Genomic DNA, 27,222 nt, shown 5'->3' with positions numbered 1-27,222 from the left:
CTGCCCAGGTTTTTCCAGCTCTGCTCTGATAATGTGTGGGGAGTTAGGAAAGCCTGTGCTGAATGCTTCATGGCAGTTTCTTGTGCAACATCACAGGAAGTCCGGAGGACAAAATTGTCAACCCTTTTTATTAATTTGATTAGCGATCCTTCACGATGGGTAAGAATTGCTTTTTATTTCTTGAATAGTTGTCATATTTAAAGGATTTTACTGCAATACTCCTTATAGAACTTCTCATAGGTGTGGGTAACATAACTTGTTTCATGCACCTCAAGCAAAATTCTTCTTAGACTGCTTAGTTTGTCAATGGGTGTAGAGAGTCCCTCACATTTTCATTGCCGTATGTAAGAAAAACTGTGTCAGTGGGATAGCTTTTCTTAGCTAAAGAACTGCCTGTGACTTAACATGGCTGAAAATCGTTAACAAAACTGGAAAGTTAGATGTGACTTAATTGTATTTCTTCAGATTCCTTACCACCACCACCTTTTTGGGGGGAGAGTGGGGCAGTGGGGTGGTAGTATTTGTTGTTGTTTTAGGGTTTGTTTGGTTTTGGTTTGTGGGGGTTTTTTTTTGTGGTGTTTTTTTGTTGTTGTTGGTTTTGGGGGTTTTTTTTGTTGTTTTTGGTGGTTGGTGTTTTGCTGTTTGTTTGGGTTTTTTTTTTTTTAATTGAAGATCTACTCTTCAAACCTTGTTAAGTTTGTTATTGAGCAGACTACTTCCGAGAGCCAAAAGTAGATCTTTTGCACAGGAGAATGAGCTCTTGGATCCTTGAAAGTCGTGCAAGTTGTAGCCCAGAAGAATTAATCAAATAATAAAAATGGAGGTAGATAAGATAATTGCTGAGAAGGGGAGAATAAATAGTAGGAGAAAGGAGGAGCAAGTGAACAACACAGACAAATAGGAACGGGAAAGAAATGCAGAGCTTATCATCAGTCAGACTTATGGTAGTGAAACGTCTGTTCACCGCACATATTTTTTTCCTTTCAAGTTGTTAAAATTCTCAACTGAGCTTTCAAATTTACCTGCTTCTACTGTTTAAATAATTGTGATTTCTTTGGTTGTGGGGAATAGGCCTGTCAACTTAGTTACCTGTGATTTAACTGTTTTTACCTTGCTTTTTCTTAACTTTTTTTTTTTCACTTAGCACTTTACTTATACAGCTTGTTGACTCTTTCCAGACAAGAGCCTCTGCTGTTGCTTTCCTCAGTAGGCTTATGACCCTTCCAATTCCTAGTAGCAGGTGTTTATGTTTTATAGGACAGCAAGCTTTATATATATAAATAATTTTTTTTCACCTTGGACTCTTTCCACTAGGTCCGCCAAGCTGCTTTTCAGTCTCTGGGGCCTTTCATATCAACTTTTGCTAATCCATCCAGCAGTGGCCAGTACTTTAAAGAAGATGATGGTAAAAACCCAGAAGATTGTGGTTCTGCACAGGAAAACAGGTAAATAATTTGCTAAATCTACAAATTATTTTTTCTTCCTTGTTTTTCTTCTGTATGAACTGCAAGTTAAGAAAATTAACTTTCCTGTGTAAATTGAGTATTTATCTTGGTAAACGGAAAGATCTGGAACTTCTCATCTTACTTAATAGACTTCCAGAACTTTCAGTTATTTCCTAAAAATACATGACTATTCAGTAATTTAGGATACCTTAGGGTATACCTTCTGAGATGAAATGACTGACTTGATAGACAAGGGAGAGCAGTGGATATAGTCTACCTAGATTTCTTTAAGGCTTTTGACATGGTCTCCCATAAAATCCTCATAGAGAAGCTGATAAAGTATGGGCTGAATGAGCAGGCAGTGAGGTGGATTGACAGCTGGCTGAATGGCTGGGCCCAGAGGGTGCTGATCAGCAACACATAGTTGGAGGCCGGTAACTGGTTGTGTACCTCAGGGGTCAATATTGGGCCCAGTCCTGTTTACATCTTCATTAATGATCTGGATGGTGGAGCAGGGTGTACCCTCAGCAAATTTGCTGATGACACAAAATTGGGAGGAGTGGTTGATGTGCCAGAGGGTCATGCTGCCATCCAGAGGGGCCTCAATAGGCTGAAGAAAAGGGCTGGCAGGAACCTCTTGAAGTTCAACAAGAAGTGCAAAGTCCTGCACCTGGGGAGGAACAACCCTCCATGCAGCAGTACAGGCTGGGGTCTCACCGGATGGAGAGCGGCTTTGCAGAAAAGGTCCTAAGGGTCACGGTGAACACCAGGTTGACCATGAACCAGCAATGTGCCCTTGAAGCAAAGAAGGCCAATGGGCTGCATTAGGAAGAGTGTTGCCAGCAGGTCGAGGGAGGTGATCCTTTCCCTCTGCTCAGCACCTTTGAGGCCACAACTGGAGTGCTGGGTCCAGTTCTGGGCTGCCCGCTACAAGAGGGACATGGACATACTGGAGAGAGGCCAGGAAGGGCCACAAAGATGATGAAGAGACTGGAGCATCTCTCCTATGAGGAAAGGCTGAGAGAGCTGGGACTGCTCAGCCAGGAGAAGTGAAGGCTCAGGGGGGATCTTATCAATGTGCACCAATACCTGAAGGGAGGGTGGAAAGAGGACGGCGCCAGGCTCTTTTCAGTGGTGCCCAGTGACAGGACCAGAGGCAATAGGTACAACCTGAAACACAGGAGGTTCCCTCTGAACATCAGGAAATACTTTTTTTACTGTGACGTTGACTGAGCACTGGCACAGATTGCCCAGGGAGGCTGTGGAGTCTCCATCCTTGGAGATATTCAGAAGCTGTCTGGACATGGTCCTGGGCAGCTGGTTCTGGGTGGCCCTGCTTGAGCAGGGGGGTTTGGCCCAGATGACCTCCAGAGGTTCCTTCCAACCTCAACCATTCTGTGATTCTGTGATTTGTTTTGCTATGCTGTAAGTAAATCTAGTTTAATAAACAGCAAGCTGATAGCATGTGTGTGTATTTTCAAGAGCATCTGTTTGCAGCAAGTATATTTTGGTTTTTAAATGTTCATTTGCTTTTGCACTCAACAGTGAACAAGTCAGGACTATGGAAGATGTCACAACAGAGGATGAGCACAACAGGACAGAGGATCTGTCTTCACATGTTGATAATGACGGTTTTGCAACAAAACTTGAAAATGCCATGGAAGATCAAAATACAGTGTCAAATAACTCCCAGAGGGAAAGTGATTTCCAGACTGAGTCATCCTTCCATTGCACTTTGTCTTCAGAATCTTGTGGGGAAATGGCTGATGAGAACAAGCGAAGTTCTCGTTGCTGTACAGCAGGTCTGCGGGAAGCTGGGCTGAATTCACAGGAAACCTCTCTTTCAGAGCAGGAATTGTACAACTCTTTCCATTTCTGGAGGACTCCACTTCCTGAAATAGATATTGACTTCGAGCTTCAGCAGACTTCTGAGATAATACTCGATAGAGAAATTCAGGAACTCACTATGCCAGTGTCTCCAAACATTCCTATGGCAACAAGGAAAGAATTGGAAGAAATGATAGAAAATTTGGAACCCCATATAGACGATCCAGATGTTAAAGGTATAGTAAAGATACCGAAGCATTTTTAGTGTTTGGAGATATGCATATGTTGCTTTAGCAGTTTGGGCTTCAACCTTTCAGTTGTTTTAAGTCAGAAGTACTACTTTTTCCTGATCCTCAAAGAGATTGTATCTATTTTGATTTAAGTGTGAAAATTGATGATGAACTAAAAGGGAATTTGCATTTGTGCAAAGATGTTTGAAGGTAGTATGATTCCTTCCATAAACTGAACACACATACAGTTAGCAGTATAAACTTCTGACTGCCTGTTTTGACAGTATAATCAAATAGATGGTTCATAAGCTGTTGATCAGAAAATTAATTTGTAATTAGCATACATGCAAAATAAGAAGGCAGATTAAGATTTATTATTTTTTTTTTAAAATATCAAAGTGTGATAAATGGTTTTCATTTTATGCATTATCCATTTTATTTTTCATGAATTAGTCTTCTCCATTTTTCTGCAAGGTCTTTATTACTGCAGTCTCATGTGGTTGACTTAAGTGTGCCAAGTTTATTGGGTCAAACTGAGAATTGATCCAAACTGAATTCTTGAAGTGAGCACACATCCTCCATTTTAAAAGCTCTTGAAGGGTGGAGAAGGGTTTCGTAAGTATGACCAGCTGGTGGAGCAGCACTGCAGAGATACCTCCTGGGCTAAAATGACTTGGCTATTTCACACATACCTACTGGAGATACGTTTCTCTTAGTATTTGTATGGTGAATAAATTCTAAGGCACATCAAGCTTGAGTGTCACAGTCAGAAAGTCCAGAGGTACCACTGAGGAAGAAGCCATGTTATTCTGGAGCTGAAGAATCCCTAGGGGAAAGCATGCCTATATACCAGAAAAAGCAGGAAGGAAAAAGAGGGGCAAGTTGGGAGCGTGAAAAACATTTTAGAATAAACTGATACTGCTTTCAACTTCTTCTTGTTGTTAGTAGGTTGATATGCTAATAACTGTTCTTAAATCCATTGTGGGCTGCTTCTATTTAATGTATTGTGAAGTCAGCAGATGAAACTTTGTGGCTTTAAGAGTGCTTTGGGCACTCTCTAAGGAAAGAGAGAAAAAAATTTCAGCCTTGCTAATGATCTCAGTCTTCACATAACCCATCTCTGAAGCCCACTGTTAAAACTTGCAGTGCTGTTTAGGTTTGTTTTATAAAACCTTGTTCTGTCCAGTTACAGAACATATCTTAAACACTTTTAATGAAGATTTATGTAGGCATGTATTTGTACATCCAGAATTGTTCTGTGTTACAGGGTTGTTTCTGTCATGTGTGTGTTCATGTCTTGTTTCAGAGCAAGGGGGTTTTTTTTGTAGCTCTCTTGACTAGGTGTCAAGAGGTTTTCTGTGCAATTGTTGACTAGCACTCGTGCATTTCAGTAGAAGAAAACTGTTACTGTGTTGTCAACACCATGTGCCCACAAGTTAGGAAAGATTTGAATTAGGGTTACCGGTGCCATTTATTCTAATTTGGGCTGGGGTGGGGGTGGATGGTCTTAATTACTCAAGTCACCTTTTGTATTCCATTCAGTACCTCTGACTTGGTCAAGGCTGTGTAGTGAAGCCCCATGAAACAGACCTTCTAAACCTTGTACCCTTTTTTCTTCTTGCCTGTATTCTCATTATTCAGTGTAAATACTTCAGAAGCTAGAATTTAACAACATGCCTGTTTTGATTTGGTAATGTTGTTATTTTAATTTTACACAAAGTGCATTGAGGCATAAGGAAATTGAGACCAAAACTGACAGAATAAGGTTCATTTTGCATGCTTGTCTCAAACACTAAAGCGCACATAGAAGTGGTAGGTATCCAGACTTTAGTCTCTAAGTAGCTGACTTAATGCCTGTGTTTTGGACCTTACACTCCATAAATTGTGACAAGAGGGAGGTAGACTCCCTTTTGGGGGTGATCCAGAAGATCAGAGCCCTGACCACCTCTTTGCTCGTGGCAATACCAGGAATAATGCTTCCATTTTTACCATCTAAAACTGTTGTTGCAAACCGATGGTATGAATATGCAGTCCAAAGGTTGTCTTAATTTGTTATTTTCATAGAAGTTTTATGAAACTTCTTAATTTCACAGATAATTTTGTCTCCAGTATACGTGGCTTACAAGTGTTTGCCAAACAGCCCTGGTCCCAAGTGGTGCTTAGGGTCTTTCCCTGCACGTCCCTGCAAGACTAGCCATTGTGTTTTTGAGTCTTGTACTGTAAGTGGGCTGGTTCTTGACAGCAAAGACTGAGCAAGCTAGGATATCCGCCCCCGCCCCCCCCCGCCTTTCTTTCTCTCTTTCTTTCCTTTTAAATCCCTGTGACCTTTTTCTTGCACTTATTTTCTTCATTGGTTTGCTGTGACCCAAGTCCTGGATTCCTGCTTCCACGGTGTGCTCCTGTCTTTGTCGCTGCATTCCCAGCCAAGGGATGGGAGTGGAAGATGCTGTGTTCTCTGTGGTGGGTAAGCAGAGGCCTGCCATACTGTAGAGCACCCATAGGTACACATCTTCTAGTTTCTATAACAAATGGGGCAAGCATCCTAGAGACATCACAAGATGAAGTGGGGATGAGTTAGCAGAAGTGTAGTTTCAGAATGACACTGTTACTGTATGATGTTATGCATGTGTCAATAAGGTTAAGTTGTTCAGACGACCTTAACTCTGGCTGTACCTAAACCTCTCAGTGCTTGGCTGTGCAACTTTAGCATCCTTCTCTTAACATGTTTTATTTTGGAGAATATTTTCTAAACTTAAAAAAAGAAGAAAATTAATACCTGTTGTGTGGAACCGTATTGGCCAGGGTCATTGGCACAGGGTTTTTTGAAGGTTCTTAAGATCACGCTGAATTTTCATTATTTGACTCTGCAGAATAACTGGTGATGGTAATAAGATGATATCCTTTATGGTACAATCAGCGGAGGCTGATTTCTGTTTTGCTAGTTGGTTTCAGAGCCAGTCCCTGACAGTTGAGGCAGGTGTGGAGATTTGGTACTGGAGTTCAACCGGCAATGATTCTTTCTGAGTCAGAGAAGTACAGTTTGGTTTTTTGTTTGTTTGGTTGGTTTGGGTTTTTTTGGTTTTGTTTTTTTCCTGTGCTTTGCACTGTATGTGCATCCATAGCAACTACTATACCTTTGTTATCCCCATCCCCTTCCTCCTTATGTATTTCCCCTCCTATTTCCTTTTTTGTTTTCATTTCTCTTCATTTCTGGATTCTGCATTCGTCTACTTCACGTCTCACCTCACCCTTCTATGTTGTGCGAGGTACTCCTTCCCTCACCTGCTTGAATCATTATAGCAGAAGTATTGAGAACAGAATAAATCAGTTTTTGTCTAAGGGGTACCTCAGCATACCATGACAAGGGGAAGCATCAGTTGAAAGGAAAGACGTTGCCGCTCGTGCAGCCCAGAGTACAGTATGTTCAGTGCATACCCCAATTTTCCAGATGTCTTGGCTGCCAAGCACTAGTGGGTTACTGTTTAAATACACAGAATAAAGTGCTTGTGATTGTGTGGGGTTTTTGGGTGGCTTTGTTTGTTTGTTTTGGGGGTTTTTAGGTTTGTAACTTGACTGTTTTCTGTGTTTCTGTAATGCACCTCCCTATCATCAGAGCAGTTTCCATTTCAAACTTCAAATCCTTGCTCCAAGGCATGGAGACTGATGAGGTGTCTAGCAAATGCAATTTTTTAACAGTGACCAGCAACCACCATAGAACACTTTTTTTTTCTGTAATCTCATTCTCAGGAAGGGGTGAACTGCTTTAACTGAATCTCATTCCCAAAAATCTTTACCTTGAGGCTTGCTTTCCAGAAATAGCTTGTTGCCAAAGTGATAAATCTGAGTAATAGGTAGTTGAGCAGTCAGCAACCAAGATAAAGACAGCCTGTCTTCTCACAGCCAAACTCTACTGGCTAGCAGAGCTACACAAGTTATGCAAAGTTAAGCAGTGGTATGTAATCCCTCTTAATAGGACCTTTCCAATCCACTGGCCAGACATCCTGAGGGTCTCAAACTGGGAGATGGAAACCTGCACATTCCTCTGAAGTATGCCAGCTCTTTTAAAATTATCACAGGGTCTTTATTCAGGTCACCTTTTTCCAGTTCCCTGAGGCTGCTGCTGTCTTCACTTACTTCAGAGGTTGCTTTTCTTTCCCTGGATGTTTTTATTTCTTTATTTTTCTTTCCAGAGGTACTTTCTTCAGCTTTATTTATCTGCATAGAAAGTGCTAAGTCATGTAACATCAGCTTTTCTTAATATTATTTGGGGGGAGAGGGAAAGCCTGACTTGCAGGTTACTGAGGCTAACTGGCTTATGCCAGTTATAGGCTGCTTTGCCAAATGGAGACCTAATAGGGATAAACCAACCTAAAAGTGGGGTCAATTGATCCCATTCCCTTATGAAAACTATAAGTTAGGCTACTAGCGCTGCCTGCCATAAACCAGTAGGAACAGTAGGTGAGGAGGAAGGGGAGAAGAAATGCCTTTTATTTTTACGTTTTAATTACTTGCATCTCTGTACCCATTAATGCAGCCTATAGCTTTTGCCTCTGAGTAAGAACTGAGGGTAAGGAAGGCAGATCCTTCAGAAAAAAGAAGGGAGCGTGCTACCTAGAAATATCAATGTCTTCTAGTGAAACATCAGGAGAAACAGAAAACAACAATAAAGCATATTGAAAGAAACTCCTGAGGACCAGGAAATTTAATAAGGCACTCTCTCTCTCTTCCTCCTTTACTAAGCGCTCCACCATTCTGGAGCCTTTCATAGTGACTGGGTTTGGCTCTTTTTTTGGCTAGGATCTTAAGATGTGTATGAACTTCAGGTCATTCACCTTGCAGTGAATGACAGCACTGGAGTCACCCTCGGTGACAGGAACTATGGAGAAGCACTCAAAGAAGAAAGAAGGCACTGGCCAATCAATGAAATCCTTGGGAGTTTGGTCTCTCCTGTCCTTCATCCCCATGTCTTGGGATTGTAGAATTGACAAGAAGCTGAAGAGATGCACATTTGTGTCGTATCTCCTCTAGGGCAGGCAGAGGAAATCAGGATACGTGTGGTCTCCATGCCATTAAGCCCCTAAGCAAGGGTGGTCCAGGAGTGCAGGTTGACAGGGGGGCATGGGTGGGAAGTATGTCTTGGAAAATTCCCAATTACTGCTGTGGATACCTTCACTTTTGTTACTAGAAGTAATCTTTGGAGCTCTGTGTGAATTTTTCAGTAAATACATATTCAGTGTTGAAGCAGTATGTGTTACCTAGTCAGGGCAAGCTTTCTTGACTTTTAAGTGAAAATGAGAGGAGTGTACATTTTTCATTAAGTTGTCCTTCATGAAAGAAGTCTTCATGAAAAATGTCTCCTTGATGTGCAGCAAGATATAATTCCTTTTAATTTTCTTTATGATTTCTCTGAATGAGAATAAACTGGAAATCTAACAGGCATTTCTTGCCCTAGCAGGTGCCACCTATTTTGCATGGGTTTGGGGTGGTTTATTTAAATTTTAAGTTTTGGAGGAATACACTAGCCTTGATCTTGTTTATTCTCGTGGGCCTTAAAGTACAGAGGTTTATTGTCAGTGAAGTAATAACACTTGAATAGTGAAGTCATAGCAAGCTTTTGTTAATCTTACAAATTGTACTGTAAAATTCCTAAATTTATATATTTATGTATAAATTATATATTAAAATATATGTTATAGATATATATTGAAATTATATTTTCCAACATAATGTCTTTTATAATGGAAGTATTAGCATGATGTTGGATTTGTTTTTAAGTTCCTAACTTGCTGTGATCTTTCCTGTTGAGGTGAATTACCGTAATACATCAAGAATATCTTTCGGTTATTCTGTCAGAAATTTGTCGCAGTTACAGAACTAGCATTGCGTATTGAAAAGAATTATCTTTACTTCTGCTCATCAGACTCCTTCTAGAAACCAGTGAATCTGTAGCGTGTTTTCCAACTTTTTGCTAGCTAAGATTGTGCTGAGTTATAATTTTGCTTCTTGTAACAGATGTATTGCATATCTGTTCCTTCTGTCTACAAATGAGTCCCAACTTTCTTTGTCTAATTCCTGTTAATAAACCTATCAAAAAAGCTAGAGGGAGAAATTCAGATTCTGTAACTTAGTATGGCAATGTGAGATTAAAAACGAGCATATGGTTTTGTGTTTAATTTCACAATGAGCATTTAAGAAACCTTGGAGTTTGAGGAGCAGAGCTTCTGGATGGCTGGGTAAATTTAATGGGTCAGGAGATTGTTCCTTCTTACCTTCTTGGAAAGAAGTGGAGAAGGAGAGAGGCAGGGTAGATCAGTCTGCACTGAATTCTGTGTTGCTTGCAGCTAAGATTGCCTCTGATACCTGATCTGCTTAGTTAGGTCAGGCTATATCCAAGGAACATTACTCAACAAAGGTTTTTTTTCATTAGCAGTAAGCGGAGGGATGGAAAGCAGAGCAGTCTCGGAACTGCTGGATCTTTTTCAAGAGTGGATGGCAGTGTGAAGTGCTAATTCTTTTGATGAGTAACAGGACATAAACAGTGCAACCTTCATTATTCATTTGGAGGATGCAAGGAGTCTAAAGTATCCTGTGCAGAAAAGAGTTACTGGGCTCTAGGATCTTCCTATACAGATCTTGCTTTAGAGTTGTTATAAAAACTTAAGAATTTAATGGCCATATATAGAGAGACAGAGCTTCTCAGAACCAAAATCCTTTCTGAATGAATAAACCTGTTCTCAAGCTTTATTTGAATTACTTCTCCCTTCTCTTTCTTATTCCTACCTCCCATAAAAGACCCAGTCAGTAAGTTAGTAGTCATGTGCTGTTCTGCCCCAAAGACTATTTGTGCCATTAATATTTACCGAGATTCTTAAAGAATGGATCCTGCCATAACAGCAGTCTCTTACTCCTGGATTTTTTTGCTTTTCAGACAAATTTCACTGAACTTCAGTATGGTTGAGCACCCTAGGAAGAGAGTGGAGTGTTAATCTGCCTTACATTTTATGCTAGTTGTCCCCAGTTTGGGATATACTAATAGTCAATAATCTTAAATTTGTACCTGCCCCGTAGTTCTTCCTCCATCCTTCAGTTAATTAGTCACTGTCTAAAAGTTGATTTGTGGACTTGCTAAAAGTTTATTGCAGTTCAGTCTCATGTATTTCTCTTTCATATGCTGCAGCACAAGTGGAGGTGTTGTCTGCTGCACTCAGAGCATCCAGTTTGGATCCTCAAGAAGAGACAATGGCCAGCGTCAGCAAGGAAACAGAGTCACAGACTGAACTAACCATCAATGACCAACAAAATTTTAAACCTATACTGGGTGATATTGTGCCTTTAATTGGTGACACTGTTGAGGTAAGAAGCAAGTTTTGTACTCTGTTCCCACTCCCCTACCCCGCTTAGGATTTCCAGGGCTCCCGTAATAGAGCTGTATTTTGCATTCGTGCGGTAATTGCAGCCAAATGCTTCCTACTTTTGGCTAATATGACGTTCCATTTTGTTGGCTGTATTGAAGCACTAGCTACTAAAATAAAATGGGTTGTGTTGGGTGCCTTTTGGTTTTGCCAGTTTTGTGCTTGTCCATGTAAATTCTTGAAATTGTTTCTGTTAAAATCTCTATTGTGACTATCACATTTTAAGATGTTTTAATGCTACTGCAGTTTATTACTGTGAAATTGCCTTACTTAAAACAGAGCCCTACTGATAATAAGTTAATCCCCTTTTCCAGTGCCCTCCCCCCCTTTGCTGCTTTTTTTTTTTTTCCTTTTCCCCACCCCCGTCTGGAGAAAGAGGTACTTTGTTCTATGTGCTCCCTGTTGGAGTCTTTTATAGTAGTTTACTGGTCTGCATAAGAGAAGTTCAGGTTCTGCAATCTAGGATGTTGTGAGGACTGCTGAAAGAGAAAGTGGATTGTAGCAATCAGTAACATTTTAAAGTTTTTTGCACTTCAGCACCCCACCACTGCCCCCTGCCCAATTGAAGTCTGTGGCATTTGATACCATTTTCTCTTCTGTACTGTGTATTAGGCCAAACCCACTATGTTCACTGCATATAGTGCCACAAGCTTTGGTGGTATTAAAAGCCACAGCTGTGTAGAAAGCAATGGTTCCAAAATATGCTCTATAAAATTACAGCGATTTGTTGAATCATATTGCTTAAATGGTATTTTCAGATGAAATTTTGATAAATGTCTTTGAGAAGTCTAGGTGTTGACATCAGTCCAGTGAAGACATTTTCAACCTTCTTTAATCAAGAGCAGATGACATTTAATTAACTTTCCACCTAAGCTGTTGGAGTACTGTGTAGCCCAAAAACATTTGGGAGTGGAGGAATGTGACATTTACTTGGATACTGCTGTCTATATACAATCATAATTTAACGCTACCGATGTGGTTTCTTTGTTCATTTAAAAAAAACAACCTGCCCCCAATTCCTGATGTCAGGCTCAATGTATTTCTTTATTATAGGATCTGTTGTGGTCACTTCTTTCTAATGCTAACCTGTAAAATGACAGTGTAAATGTATCCTCCGTCCTTCTAATTTTTGGAGGTGATGAGGGGGCTGTTTGTTCAGAGGGACCTGTCCCGCATTTCATTTCTTTACAGAGTATGATGCTGACAGAAAGTTTAAGAACCTGTCACGTTGCTGCTATACATTGTTTTGCATGTTTCGGTTTTACTCTTTAAAAGGGTGCTCTTAATCTGTCAGTTCCTTGTTTGTTACTGGCACTGAATCAAGTCCTCATTTTAAAAGTGAAAGGATATTATAGAGGTGACCTAGAATTTGGGAATCAAGCTGTGATCTGTTGAGCAAGTGAACTGTTGCCCCTAGCAGTGAAGAGAGCTCTGATTTTCACAGGTGGGTTTTTTGTGGGTTTTTTGTTTGGGGGGTGGGTGGGGGGTGGTCTTTTTTTTTTTTTTTTTTTTTTTTTTTTTTTCTCAAGTGTCAGCATAGCGAAGTGTCAATATGGTACTGACACTTTAGAAAAATCAAGCTACAGCATTTTATATTTGAAAGCAGCCTTCACAGTTCTACACACATACCACAAAGCAAAACCACACTTTGCTTGTCCTGCAGCTGTATAGGCTCCCGAAGGAGTTAATGCTACATGTTAAAGAGAAATTCTCTATTCAAATGAAAATATATGTTGTAATAAAGTGAACAGGTAAGGTTTTGGGACATAGATGAAGCTTGTTTGTTGAGGATGAGGGTAGCTGTTTTATTTTTCCTCAAGAGCCACCATTTTTGTTTTCTTTAGGTTATATGCTCTCTGTAAGGTTTGATAAATGAATGTAAGTCTCAAGAAATCCCCCAAGTCGTATTCCCAATGGTTGGGTGTGGGAGTCTTCTTTTTTTGGTTGGAGGTAGAGGAAGAAGGGAAGGAAAAGAACGAGAAAGGAAACTGGACTAAGATCTGCCCATCCTGTCTGGCACAAGTACCTCTCTTTAAGAAAAGGGTGGATGCCAGGAGGAGACTGGACCCCTGCTACTGGCCTTGTCTCTCTGTGTTTGGGCCAGCTGCCCTGCCAGGAAACGCCAGCACCACTTCTCCTGGTGCTGTGGGCTTTGTGTGCAACCCATGTCGCAAAGCAGGGGTGTATGGAGCACAACCATGGAGCTTTTGTTACACTGCAGCTAAAGGAAACCTCCCATAGGAGATTTGTAAGGCCATGACAAAGATCTTGCATCTCGGAGGTGGTGGTTCACCAGTTTGGTATGCAAGAAATTTCCAGGCTAAACCCTGCTGAATTTTTATGTCCCGGCTCTCTGCAATGCTCAGTTCAGTGTGTGCACGTTACGTGGAAAAAGTACAGATGGAACTTCATCTGCAGGCATAGAGATACTGCATTCACTTAAATAACGACTGATGCTGTAGTTCTTCTTTACTGAAGCTCTTCCTTTCTGGAATGCGTATCTGACTTTAAAAGTGGCTGGGTAAAAACGTTCCCATCTGTGACACCCTTCAGTATATTTAGTCGTTCAACCTAGTTCAATCAATAAAGTTTTCTGGTTTTGTTTTTTTTTGTTTTTTTTTTTTTTTTTAAAACTTGTTCTTTTAGAGCCAGGGTAGCAGAGATTGTGAGATGGAGTCTTTTCATTTTTGTTGTAGCAGAATGGATGACGAGCCTCCAGTCCCATGCACCTGGGCAATTCATAGAAAGCACTATAGCTATGTTGTGCTGGCTACCTCATAATTTCTTGATTTGAAAGCCAGTGACTTTCTGGCAATGCTGAAAATGATCTCTTCTTCTGGGGAAAAAAAAAAAGGCTAAAAAGGAGTGAAGAATTGACTGGCAAACTAACATCCTGCAGAGATGGTTTCCAGAGCCTCTGGAGGTTTTATAGTTGGAGTTGTATGCTGCTGGACACATTTAGTTATGGAGTTACTTGCAGATCTGTTCTTTCCTTGGCTCTTTGACACCTTCTTGCTGCTGCGTGGTAAGCCTGACAGGTGATTTGGGCTGCTGTGCTGGTGAAATGCAATTGCCTCACAGCTCTGCCTGTTCTTTATCACCTGTAATTATACCTCAGTGACTAAAATTACAGCCCAATGCTTAGATGAAAGCAGATCATGGAAGAGAAAAAAGCAACTGTCTGAAGTCAAACCAAGGAAGACAGATGGTATCCTGGAGGCTTTTTTGAAGAAGTTTGTAGTTTGCTTGAAAATTCTCATTGTCAAACTGATCTGAACAGCTGGTAGAGTAGGCATATTCTCGGTGCTTGTGTTGACCCCGAGAGCTCACCCTGCAGTGTCTGTGAATAGATACTTTGGCTCATATCTAGCAAAAATGCCTGTGTCCTGTTCAACCAGACAGCAGCCTGATCTACTTTCCAAATATTCATCACATACTTCTTGAAATTCATGGTTGATTATGCAAAGTCCATTGTACTTGGGGAACTCCACTGGTAGGAAAGTGACAGTGCATCCCCTCAGCAGCACAGTTTATCATAGCGTATCAAACCTCTGCTGCTCGGTAGAGTAGAGTTCTGAATCAGTCTCTCAGTCCTTATCTTCAAGGCCCAGATATGTAGCCAGGATGCTTGAATGATTGCTAAAAATTGTTTTAATAGAACTGCTGAGAGATATGATGACTGATGTCAGCAGCTATGGCCCACTAGAACTCTGTATTATCAGGTGAAGCTCATCTGTAGAGAGGATTATAGAATAATCACCTCTGGGAAAGGAGCAACAGCCTAAGTCTCATCAGTTTCTACTCTTAAGAGTGAGGGTGGCTTTGTTTTGACCTTTTTCTAGCACATATCCAAAGCAACAAATCCAACAAAATCCGCTACAGATGTTTTCTCATTTTCCCTTCAGGGAAGAAGCAATGTGACTCACATGTTAGTTACATTTTCCTTAATGCAGTCTCAAAGGTACTCCTCTCCTGTGATTTTCATTCCATAAGAACCAAAATGGAGCAGAATAAGAGGAGTATGTGTTTGAAATTTAAAGCAGAAAGATTTATCTTACAGGCCTTTTGATTTCGGGCTGTAGCAAAATTGTATTTGATATTAAAACACGTATTCCTTTAATCTAAGAAAAAGACCCTGAGGTGGGGACAGCACTTCTTGATGTTGGCATTTGTTTTGTGTTCAATCCTTGAGTGTATTTTGTGTGACCTTTTCTTTTTTTTTCTTTTTCCATAGAATATGGATTCTACACTTCACTATATTCATAATGATTCAGATTTGAGCACCAACAGTAGTTTCAGCCCTGAAGAAGAAAGAAAATCCAAAGTACAGGTAAATGACAGTGGCTTCTGTTTTTCCTATGTGTATCAGATAAGTGGAATTTTTTTATGTATATGGGGATTTCTTTTATGCATTTCATTCAGTCATTTCTGATGTAATTTATTTTCTATAAAATATGGCAAACCTCTTAAAATATGTCATTTAAAAATATTCCATGTTTCCAGAGATAATGGCTTAATTCACCAGTTGCTTCAGTTTTAATTATGTGTAAGAATTGATAGTATTTTTTGACATGAGAACAGTTATTGTAGACTTCCAGGCTCTGGTTTCATTTGGTTTCATTTTCTATGGATCTATCCTGTAATGGAAATTAGGTTATTGAGGAAACAGGATTTTTTTGTTAAATGTTTTGAGTGGAACTGCCCCCACCCCATGACAGCTTTTTGAAGAAAAGGTGTGAAAGTGTTTCGTTAAGCTCGAACTGTCTCTTTGTTATTTTTTCCCAAAAGGAATTGAATGTTTGTTGTTACGTAGTTCAGTATTATGTGTTCCATCCTGCACCAGCATGATTCTTTGAGTGGAACTTCGGTGCCTCTTGCTGCTTATGTGAGCCGAACTGGGAAATACTCTTGTGCACTGCCTTGGGTAGAGTCAGTGCCTGAGATAAATTGACAATAGCTGAAGCAAAGCCAGAGCCAGCACAAAGAGGTTTTCACAAAGTTTTAGTTCAGATGCTTTAATTTCTCAGTGGAGAGGATTGGTCTTCACCAGAGATCTCTGTCTCTGAGGAAGTCTTTTCCTTCATGCTGACTCTTTAGGGAGTTTGGAAGCAATATTGAACACACTATACTCTGCCCCCTTTCCTTCCCCCCCTGCTCAAGGCATTTTAATTTAGTTTTCTTCTCCCACCTCCCCAAGATTTTGAGAGGAATAGGAAAATTATTTCTGAGCAAGTCTTGTCATTTGCTGTTCTGCCTGTATTTTTATGGGTGAGTTAAAATGGCCAATTTGCACAGCCTGTGAGCCTGAATGTTTGTAGAAATGTAGAATGTCATCTCTTAATTTCCTGGTCTGCCTAAGTAGACAGGGATCCACTCACTGATCTATTACATTGGTCTGTATATTTTCATATAGCCCTGAGTCATGTCATCATTTCTTTGGAACTTTTTGGTGGAACTTAGGAAATACAAAATCTTTGCATTCTTATTAAGACATTGTAATTAAGTAATACTCTATAGTTGTGGGGAAAAAAATGTTCTTCTGACAGTGTGCCATGGAATTTTAGTAAGCCTTAAGAGGATTTATTGAAAATAGTGTAAACACTCTACCCTTTTCTTGCTGTAGGATGTTGTACCTCAAGCCTTGCTGGATCAGTATTTATCAATGACTGATCCATCTCGTGCACAAACAGTTGATACCGAAATTGCCAAACACTGTGCCTACAGCCTGCCAGGTGTGGCACTTACGTTAGGGAGACAGAATTGGCATTGTTTGAAAGATACCTATGAGACACTGGCATCTGACATGCAGGTAAGCTCGAGAAGCTGACAGTGAATGATCTGAACTTTTATGATGTGATAATGAATGATCTGAACTTTTATGATGATTTCTCTTGTTTACTGGGTGTTGGGTTGCTCTGCTTTTTACATGGAGCTTTCAGTTGCTGATATTAGTTATTTGTATAATGAATGAAAGTGTAACTGTTGTTTCAGAGGAAGCTCTGTGTGTGCGGTGCTCAGGTAGTAAGGAAATGGGGCAGTTTGAGCGGCGAGTGAATCTCCAGTGGGAATGTGAGGAGAGGTCTTTGATTTCCTCTGCTCGCCTGAGATCTTGTGGCAGTGCTTGGGATTCTCATAGGTATGAGAACTTCAGCTGTGCTGCTGTGCGTGAGCAGACATGTGCCCTTGCAGGCATGTCTGGAGCTGAGTGAGTCAGCCTCACACCAGGCCTTTTGGTGGCCTTTTGGTGCTGCATCCAGTTAGTCATAAGGGAATAACATCACTGTCACCATGCAGCATTGCTGTTTTAAAAACAAATACTGGAAATAGCAGCATTTTCCTTGTTGTCAGGTGGTAAGGAGGTGGCTTTGTGCCTTTTACAGTTGTTTCCCAGTTCTCCCTTGTTTCCTTTTTTGGAGATGCTCTTTTTATTTTTTAAACATTCTCAGACTACTTCACCTCTCTTGAACTTGCTGCTTGCTATGTCAGAGCAGCAGCTCTCAGTGATATGCAGTAAGTAATTTTATACATGGCTATTGCTCATATTTTCTGAACTCTTTTGCAGCCATTAAAAACAACTAGCTAATAAATTTAAAACATAAGTGAAAACAAATTACCCTGTGTTCAAAACTGTCCAGAGTTTATCGCCGGTCTAATCTGAACTAAGATGGAATTGCCAAACCAGAGCAAAAGAACAGTACTCATGGAATTGGAAAGTGCTGGCTAAAGAATAGATGCTATTTTATTTTTAAAAAGACTTGAAATAATTACTCCATTAAAACAGTGCCTTCTCAGTCTAGGGTGAGTAAAAGCTCTACTGGTCCTTGGACTGCTGAGCTCTCAGTGTGGATGAAACTTTACCTATTACGGAAGCTAAAATATGCCAGCTGAAATATTGTGGGATATATATGTTGTTTGGTTTTATAAATTAAACAAGTGAGAGAGTAGTAGTATGGAACTAATTTACCCAAAAGAATTTAAAGCAGAGAGTAATGTGTGGAAGAGTACTGATGTCAGGAATACTATTTTCCTTCCCGACACCTGGAAAATGAAAATATTTTCATTACTTTCATTTGCCTAGTTCCTTGATATTCAGGTAGAAGAAATTATCTCTCATCATTTCTCCTCTCTTTCCTTTTCCTTTTTTCTTTTTTCTTTTTTAAATTTCCAGTTTCATTTTCAATTGTTACATGAGACACTGCTGAATGTATTTGTAAGTACTGTAGCTTGCCAGGAGTCCAGCTTAGATACTGACCCTCAAGTTTAAATTCAATAAAATTCATTTATTTATTTACTTTACAGTGGAAGGTTCGGCGGACACTAGCATTTTCTATACATGAACTTGCTGTCATCCTTGGAGACCAGCTTACAGCTGGAGATTTAGTTCCTGTCTTCAATGGCTTTTTAAAAGATCTAGATGAAGTCAGGATAGGTGTGCTTAAACACTTGCATGACTTTCTGAAGGTATGTCTGTGTTCAACTCTGGTCAAGTGAAATTATGTATTTTGCTTTATTTCTTTGTATGCACTTGCTTTTTAACATAACATCGGTATAACTCTTTGTGGGAATCCGTACAAAGCTTGACGGAATCCAGGTGTCTGTTGAATACTGGAGTATGTTTTGCAGGACATCTGTGTTGCTGATACTTTCTTTTCTCTGAAGAGCCTGGTTTGTGCATGTTTATTCAATATATAGGTTCCAGTGGATGGTATTAAGACTTTTGATGGCTCTAACCTCTCTGCGCAACTTCTCAAATTTTTTAGGAGTTTTCTGTAACTGCCTCATTTTTGGAGCTGAAAGACACAAATCATAAAACATTTAAAATCAATACTATCTTTATTGCTTACCCTTCTTGTTTCCTAGAGTAAAAGCAGCGACTAGATCAGATTTTGCTTTCAGTAGTGCCCCATGTGATTCTATAGACTTAAGCATGATAGAATTTAGCCCAGAAAAGCAACACTCGCTAAAGATTATTTTTTTGAATAAAAGCAAGTGTTCTATTAGTTATATTTTAAAGCTCTTGTTCTGTCTGCTGATTGTAGCCTACATTTCTTTATGTAAGTTTATACTTACTGTTACAGCTTCTTCATCTTGACAAAAGACGAGAGTATCTTTATCAGCTCCAGGAATTCCTAGTGACTGATAACAGCAGGAACTGGCGTTTCCGTGCAGAGCTGGCTGAGTATGTAGTTTTCTGGGTGCTTGTTTTTATTGTTGTGGATATTTAAAAATGTTAAAATCAGAGAATAAATGTGACATTCTTCATTTCATTTTTAATTAGTGGATAGTCCTTATCCTTCTCCACTTGTCCCCCTTGCTTAAAAATTCCCAGTAGTTGTATATCATTTATAAGCGCTCAAGTTGGAACTTGAATGTCTTTTCCATCACCATATGTTGAAAACATTACCCTTCCATAAAAAAGAAGCTGCCAAAAGAGAAGACCACATCTGATTGCTCTTGAAGTCAATAGAAGTGTTCTAGCAATTTGACTTCAAGTTGCTGTGTCTGATGAGTAGGCTGAATTCGTGACCATGAAACGGAGGAGATCAACATCTTGAGGGGAGTAAAGAAAGCAATTGGCAGAATAGTGACCTTGGACTTCATGTGAGCAGACTTTGGCTTTTTCATGGAACTGGTATGCGGGCTCCTGTGGGAGGCAGCTCTGAAGGGTCAAGTTGCTCAGGAAAGCCAGCAGATTTTTAAGGACAGCGTCCTCCAAGTGAAAGAGAGTCCATCTTGATACTCAGAAAAACAAGGAGGGGTATCAAGAGCCTGGTTTGGCTAAGGAGCTCATGACTGAGCTTGAATGCAAAAAGGGATTATACAGGAGGAAACAGCAGGGACAGGGTGCACAGAAGGAATTTAGAAACGTTGTCCAGGCATGTAGGGTTATGTTAGGAAAGTCAAAGCTCAGTTAGAGCTGAGACGTGCGAGGGATGTCAAGTACTGTTATGTTAGCAAAAAAAAGAATAAACAAGGAAAATACGGGACCATTGCTGAATGGGGTGGATGATTTAGTGATGGTGGGCACAAAGAAGGCTGAGGTGCTCAGCCTGACAAGGTACTCACTGACAAGATTTCCCAGCTCTCTGTGCTTAGAATAGGTTTCAGATAGGCTCAACTGAGGGATTACTTGAGAACTCAACCCATGTATATCCATCAGACCAGACAAGCTGCAGCTGAGGGTGCTGACAGAGCTGGTCCAGGCTGTGAAAATGAAGGCAAGTCACCAGGAACTGGAGAAAGGCAGATGATGTGCTTTTGGCCTTTTAGAAGATGGGTACTATCGGGGGAGTTAAAATTTTGTCAGCTTCACATCAGGCCCTGGGAATCATGGAGCAGGTCCTCTTGGAAACTATTTCTGGGCATGTGAAGGAGGACTCCTTCATGAAAACAGTCACCATGAATTTCCAAGAGTAAATCATGTCTGAACAACCTGCATTCTGTGATTAAATAACTGAATCTGTGGATGAGGAAAGGGTGGTAAATGTCATTTACCACTGCTTTAGCAAGGCTTTTAATGTCATGTCTCACAATATTCTTATAGCCAGGTTAGGACATGATGACCTGGATGGGTGGAGGCTAGATGAGTAGAAGTCATTGGATGGTTGGGTTCAGGAGGTTGTGGGTAGTAAGTTGTACTCTACCTGGAGTATAGCTATAGGTGCCTTCTGGGACCTTTCCTCTTTAACATCTTTATCAATGACCTGGAGGGGGTGACAGAGTGCACTCTCATCAGGGTTGCTGGTGGCATCAGAATGGGATGACCAGTCAATGTGCTTGAGGGGAGGGCTGCCGTCCAGAGGGGCCTAGACAGGCTGGAGGAAGGGGCTGACAGGAGCCTTATGAAATTCAACAAGGGACAGATGCCAAGTCCTGTGCATGGGAAGGAAGAGCCCCTGACAGTGAGACAGACTGAGGACTGGCTGCCCTGGGAGCAGCCCCAGGGTATCATGGAGGACAGCAAGCTGAACATGAGCCAGCAGTGTGTCCTGGCAACATAATCCTGGGCTGTATCAACAGGAGCAAAGTCAGTATATCGAGGGAATAGATTAGTCCCCTCTAGTCAGCACTCATTAGATCTCATCTGGAGTAATGCATCTATACCAATACAGAAAAGATGCTGATAAACTGGAACAAATTCAGCAGAGGGCCACCAGGATGATCAAGGCTGCAGCACGTGCCCTGTGAGGAGAGACTGTAGGACCAGGGCTTCTTTAGCAGGATAATGAAATGAGCGTGTTGTAATGGCTAATCACAGCATATCTTTTGAATTAAATTTTAAAAGACCTAGTTTAACAACTGATCATGATGTCATGTTTTTGCTACATTTAAGTGTTGTTTTGATTTAGTAACTACAAATCACTTACCTGTTATTGCTGGTATGGAGATGTTCAATCGGCTGCTTGTAACATGTCATGCCGCTTCCTTTGACATGCTTTCTACCATTCATGACACATATTTTGTCTGCAACCTGCTGAAATCTTAATCAACTCATTACAAATTGAAGATGACTGATAATTTCTCTAGTTGTCCAGTATACGCTGAAGTAGTAGTAGTTTATTGATTTGATAAATCAATGTCTTTAAGTGACCAAGGACACTTACCAAACTAAGTCAGAGTAGTTGGTTTGTAGCTGTACATGTGTTATATGTGTGAGGTGTCTTTACCAGGCATTCAAATGTACGTGCAGTGTCATTCACATCTGCATGCATGTACATTGTAACCGGTATCAGGATCCCTGCCTTACAAATGCAACCTTGGTTCCCTTGCCTCTCCCCTAGTTTTTCATTCTTTGAGCTCATGCAGCATTTTGCCATTATTGTGAGTAAATGGCAATTTAAAGTTTGCAAGTGACCCATAGTCAAACTGACGGCATTGAAAAATAGAAGATTTTACTTTTCAGTAACTTTATTATGGCCATATTGCATATTTGGCAAGTGTTGTCGCATAAACAATCATATTCACAGTTAAAGCTACCTTTCTTCTCGTTATAATGTACTCTGTTTGGTTCTTCTTCCGTCTTGCAGGCAACTGATCTTGCTTCTAGATCTGTATAGTGCCAGAGACATTTATGACTACTTGCGACCTATTGCTTTCAGCCTCTGTGCAGACAAAGTGTCTTCTGTCCGTTGGATTTCTTACAAGCTGGTAAAGCAATCTAAGTAAATTCAGGATTTCAAACTTCTGAGGGTTAGTGGTCAGAAGTAATTTTTGTATTTTTTTTCTTCTCATTTCTTCAAGGTTAGTGAAATGGTAAAAAAGCTGTATATGGCTTCAACATCAACCTTCGTGATAGACCTCATGAATGAACTTGTTGAAAAGTTCTGTAGATGCCGCAAATGGTCTGGTCGGCAAACTTTTGTCTTTATTTGCCAGGTAAAATGTCTTTTTGTTCATCTTTCTGGTTTTGGGGGTGGGGTGGTGGTGGTGGTGGTGGTAAGAATGAAGGGGGGATAAGCAGCTGGAACTCTTTAGCTGTCTATTGACACTGTTTTAATGAATTTTTGAGAACTTTGTTTCCAGGGGAATAGGTTTCATGGCTGCTTTCTTCAGTGTTGCTCCGTAGATGAGCTTGAACGCATCTTTAGCTTAGCATATTAACATCAGGTCGTCAAATCTGATGTTGAATATGAAACAAACACATAGCAAAAATAATCCCTGAGTTGGGAAGCTGCTTTGTTATTCAGCATGAAGTGAGATTTTTATAATATGCTGCAGCAGTCTGCCACTTTTTTAGCTTACCCTTTAGGAATCAAGTGCTAGGAGTTGCCTATACCTCCTTAGCCAGTTAGTGCTTGGTCAAAAACAACGTATTCTCAGCAAAATAAGCAGAAGAGTTGCAACTGGCTGGGGTCCCAAGGAAATGGTCAAATTTGGAGGCTGTAGCAGGGGTGCAGACTGGGAGCCAACATGACTGCTGCCCAAGTGGGACAGTTCTTTGAAGTATTTGGAGAAATGTGATCTTTGAGCTTATTTAGAGAAACGTGTTTGGGTACAAAGGATGTTTATGGAGATGGACCATTCTTGTCTTAATATAGTACCTAGTTAAAACAAAGACTAAATCAATCTTAAAAAGGATTGGGAAGGTCTCTTACTTTTCTTCCCTGTTTTCAAATGATACAGTGATTAAAAAACCAACCAACCAAACAAACCAAAACAAAACCAGTAAAAATAAGGAAGTTGCCAGACTTCATACAAGATAAAGTGGGCTTCTAACTGAGCCTGAATTTCCTCAACCCTAACTTGCTTCATTGTGTATAACTTTGTGCTAGAAAGTACTGTACTGTATTTTAAAACTTTGTGGATACTACCTACTGTATTCATGCTATGAAGGTAATAAGATCTGTCAGCTCTGATTATGCGTTGGGTTTTTATCCTCACTGTGCTGAAATCTAATGAAATTGCTTCTGTCTTCTTGCCAGACTATCAGTGAAGATGACTGCCTGCCCATGGACCAGTTTGCTGTGCATCTGTTGCCACACTTACTACACTTGGCATCTGACAGGGTTCCAAATGTTCGAGTCCTGCTTGCAAAAACGTTAAAGCAAACTCTCTTAGAGAAAGGTTAGTGGTCAGAAAGAGTTGCAATGGGCTGACTGCATATCTTTTTGTCCTTCCACTTTCCTTTAGTCAGCTGGGAAAGAAGAAACAACATCAGATGTGGGTTGCTCTTGCTTTTACAGTTTCCTTGGTGTGGAATGTTACCTTGGCTGAGAAAAAATCATAAATCTTGTTGTGGTATCAGAGCCACTGTTGTGTAACGCTGGGGAAACAAGAGTTCTTGCTCATGTGCCAGCCTGTTCTTTTGTTCCATTTTCCCTGAATGAGCTAGTTTGTAGAAGTGTCATCAGGGCCCAGAAAGCACGAATGAACAACTAGCAACTGTGAAGTTGTTGAGCAGTGCCTTTTATTTGGTTAAAAAAAATTCTGTTGATGTTCTGTGTAATAAGGATAAAAAAGAAAAATTCTTCCATACAAATCCACCATCTGTTTTCTCACTGGGGGAGAAGAGATGGCTGCTGTTTGTTTTTTATATTTTATGGTAGCCGCAGGAAGAAAGTTTCTCTGGAGTCTCTTCAGGGAAATTAGACATGTAACTTCCAAATTGTAGACTTTGCTTAGGAGAGCATCCCCAATGTAGAGCAGATGCCAGAAGAGTCATCAGTGCTCAGATTCAAAAGCACTGTAAAGGAAAATAGCATTAGAAATATTATGCTATTTTGTAAACCAGCAGTGTCCGCACTTGGAATACTTCATTCAGTTCTGGTCACTTTCTTCCTCAAAACCATACACTGGCTTGAGGACTGCTGTTTCTAGCATAGAAAGTGTGAAGAAAAATGCAAAATGTTCAAAACACTGGACAAGACAAAGGATGTCAACACAGTAAGAACTAGGCTATTGCTAGCTGTCTTGTGCGTGCTGGAGACTCTGAGTAGGTATATGTAGACAGTTAAGATGGATCAGCTGATGTGCAGTAATTTATCCTCTGTTAACTGTGCCAAGGCTGTCACTGTTCTTTCTGTTATCATGTAGCATTGGTATTTTTGTTGTTGTCCTCGTTATTTTTGTGTTCCCCACCTGGATGGTACACTCCCATTCTGCATTGCCACTATGTAAGCTTATAATACAGGTGGTCCCTGCCTCAAAGATGTTGTGTGTATGATTAGGGATGGTGGATAGATTATGAAAGGCAGATTTAAAAAATAAGTTCAGAAGTTTTTAAACCTCAGATCTAAATTGGCCTTCCTGTGAGCTGTTTGTAGTTACGCTGCTTTTATGCAACTTGTGTTGTGGACTTCATGAAAACTGTCAGATGTTGGAACTTCTTCCACTCTTATTTCATGTTATCTTAGTTTTATTGTTTGATAGTTATTTGGCAAACCTGCCAGTGAAATGGAGTTGCATGGCCATGGGTTTGTGATACCTTCTCTCCATCACAAATACAAGCACACTCCTGAGTCTCTTGCAGATTTTTTCTTCCTCTTTGGTCATGGAGTCTGTCATGCCTACATTTACACTAAAGGACCTGTACTCTAGAAATCCTGTACTCTAACATCACTGTTAGAGCAACTGTGCTCTGAAACATGGAATGATTTATTTTTTTAAATGTGAATTCGTAGGTTTATTCAGAAGTGTATTGTGTACCTGCTCAGATATTCCAGTTTGACTATACGTGCGCACTGTCTCCTGAGATTTTGAACCTCATGATAGTATGCTGAGGTTTGCGTTGAAGTATCTGCCATCTTTTCCTCCTATAAGTCTTGTGCATTTTCTTTTACAGAATATTTTCTAAATTCTGCCAACTCTCATCAAGAAGCTGTGGAGCAAACAATTATGGCGCTTCAAATGGATGATGACAGTGATGTCAAATATTTTGCAAGCATACACCCTGCCAGTACCAAAATTGCAGATGATGCCATGAGCACTGCTTCATCAACTTATTAGAAGTTCTGAATGTTGCTATAATTAAAAAAATTTTAAACAAACTATCCTCAAATGCTTCTAAAATGGTTGATCTAGGACAACCTCTTTGGAAGGAGAGATTTCTTGCCAGACTTAACAGGTGGATGTTATCTAAACCTGATACCAGGGATTTTAAGTCAAGAAAAAGTAAACATACCTGTGTCAGCTTGACTTTAGAAAAACACTGCTCAGAGGATTATTTTTGCCACCGAAGCCTTAAATCTTCTGTCTTCCTGAACAAATGAAACTTGAATTGGCAGATCATTTTCATTGTAGAAAGGATGTGATTTCCAGAGACCTGCATTGTTTCTCCTGAGGAGTTAACTTAGCAAGTATTTTCTGTAGCAACTGATAGATGAAATGGCCAGAAAGGCAAATTTATACCGGGATGTAAGACCTCCAGTATTAGCGCTAAAAGTTTTTATCATTCAAGGACTTGATTTGTGTGCAGCTGGGCACACCCTTAAGTGGGAATAGCTTTGATGTTTGTAAATGGGGAAAAGTAGAAATTTGGATTTCTCTTAAGGGCTCAGTGCTAACACTAAACTAGAATTTGATTTTAATCCTTAAATGCAGCATATTGCTGTACCCATTATCAGAAAACTTTGCTGAGTACCTGTGTCCTAATTATTTTCATGCTGGTCATGACCTAAAGGAAATTTATTAGCACATGTACTTTAAGTCAGGTATTTTTAACTTGATCATGATCGGCTCTGAGGTGCAACTTTTTTCTTCATATACTGTACATATCTGTGAGCCTCCTTGGAGCGCTGCAGTCTTTAATCATGTTGTTTAAAGCTGTTGTGATACAAGTCGTTCTCTACTTGTCCAAATAAAATTTATTATTAAGATTGAAAGCAATCTTGTGACCTTTTTAAGACATTAAAAGAATAAGTTTGAAATTTAAGTGGCCTTTTTTTTTTTCTGGTTCTTTACACTTTGACAGCTGTTGTGGGGGGAAGGGGTTTGCTTAATGATTGTGAAGAATTTTGTAATTTGAGAAGGAATATGCTACAGCACAGATGTACTTTGGCTAGATTCTCTTTGCTAGATTCTCTTTCAAGCATCCCTGTTGTGCTTGGGAACCTGTCACTTCAGCGTGAAATGGCATCTTTGCTGAAGTGAGTCTAAATATCCACCTCAGTCCAGATTTACAGGAAACTGTGAGCTCAAACTGCGCTTTATCTACCTTCAGACTGCTTTCATTTCCTCTCATTTAAAATGACTGATACAGTATCTCCTTCTATGTCTTCCAGGAGCAACTTGCTTAAATCGCCTTTCCAACCTGAAGTGTGTGAAGCTTATTTTCCCGAGGAGGTAGAAATGGCTATGGCAGCTTATCTTTGATGTATCTTAGCAGAACACTTTCATTTATCAGTCAGGTGCCTGATACCCTGGCAGTTCAGCCTCAGGCAGGTGTCTCTTTTTTTTTCCCTGTTTTCTTGGGAAGACAGATTCTTCTGCAGTTTCTTCTCTAGTAAATAGAAAGTTGCTGTTTACTCCCCAAAGGCCTGCTTTTCTACTCCAGAGCACGGCCGTGGAGGTGGCTAGGATATAGTCATCTCTCTCTGCCTTGAAGCTTGGTGGGTTTGGGTTTTTTGGGGGGTTTGTTTGATTTTTATTTTTTTTTTAGGCTTGGTTTGTTTTGGTTTTGGGGTTGTTTTGTTGGGGTTTTTTTTGTTTGTTTGTTTTTTGTGGTTTGGTGAGGGGGTTTTTTTAGGTTTTTCCTTTGCTTGTCCCTTTTCTTTTCAAGATCGGCTTAAAATTTGAAAAGGCAACTGTGTGCCCAGGTCAGAAGTTCCTGTTGTATAGGTAGTATTCTCATCAGGTTTTCTGTTCCTCCTG

At 40.2% G+C, this 27,222-nt stretch overlaps 1 protein-coding gene across 1 annotated transcript; it reads left to right on the top strand.

Moving 5' to 3' along the window:
• Window positions 1-26,269, top strand: PPP4R1 (protein phosphatase 4, regulatory subunit 1; the record flags this gene model as incomplete). Its single annotated transcript, XM_009584367.1, has 12 exons — window positions 1-159; window positions 1,315-1,445; window positions 2,991-3,508; window positions 10,680-10,855; window positions 15,149-15,244; window positions 16,538-16,723; window positions 18,214-18,375; window positions 18,993-19,093; window positions 21,942-22,062; window positions 22,156-22,290; window positions 23,337-23,478; window positions 25,196-26,269. Coding segments are annotated over 12 exons (2,091 nt in total), but the record flags the coding sequence as incomplete, so codon positions are not given.
• Between the last annotated feature and the right edge of the window lie 953 nt (window positions 26,270-27,222).

Source organism: Fulmarus glacialis, unplaced genomic scaffold, assembly GCF_000690835.1.
Source record: "Fulmarus glacialis isolate BGI_N327 unplaced genomic scaffold, ASM69083v1 scaffold24928, whole genome shotgun sequence".
In the NCBI taxonomy this organism is placed as follows: Eukaryota; Metazoa; Chordata; class Aves; order Procellariiformes; family Procellariidae; genus Fulmarus; species Fulmarus glacialis.
This window is presented reverse-complemented; position numbering and strand designations above follow the sequence as displayed.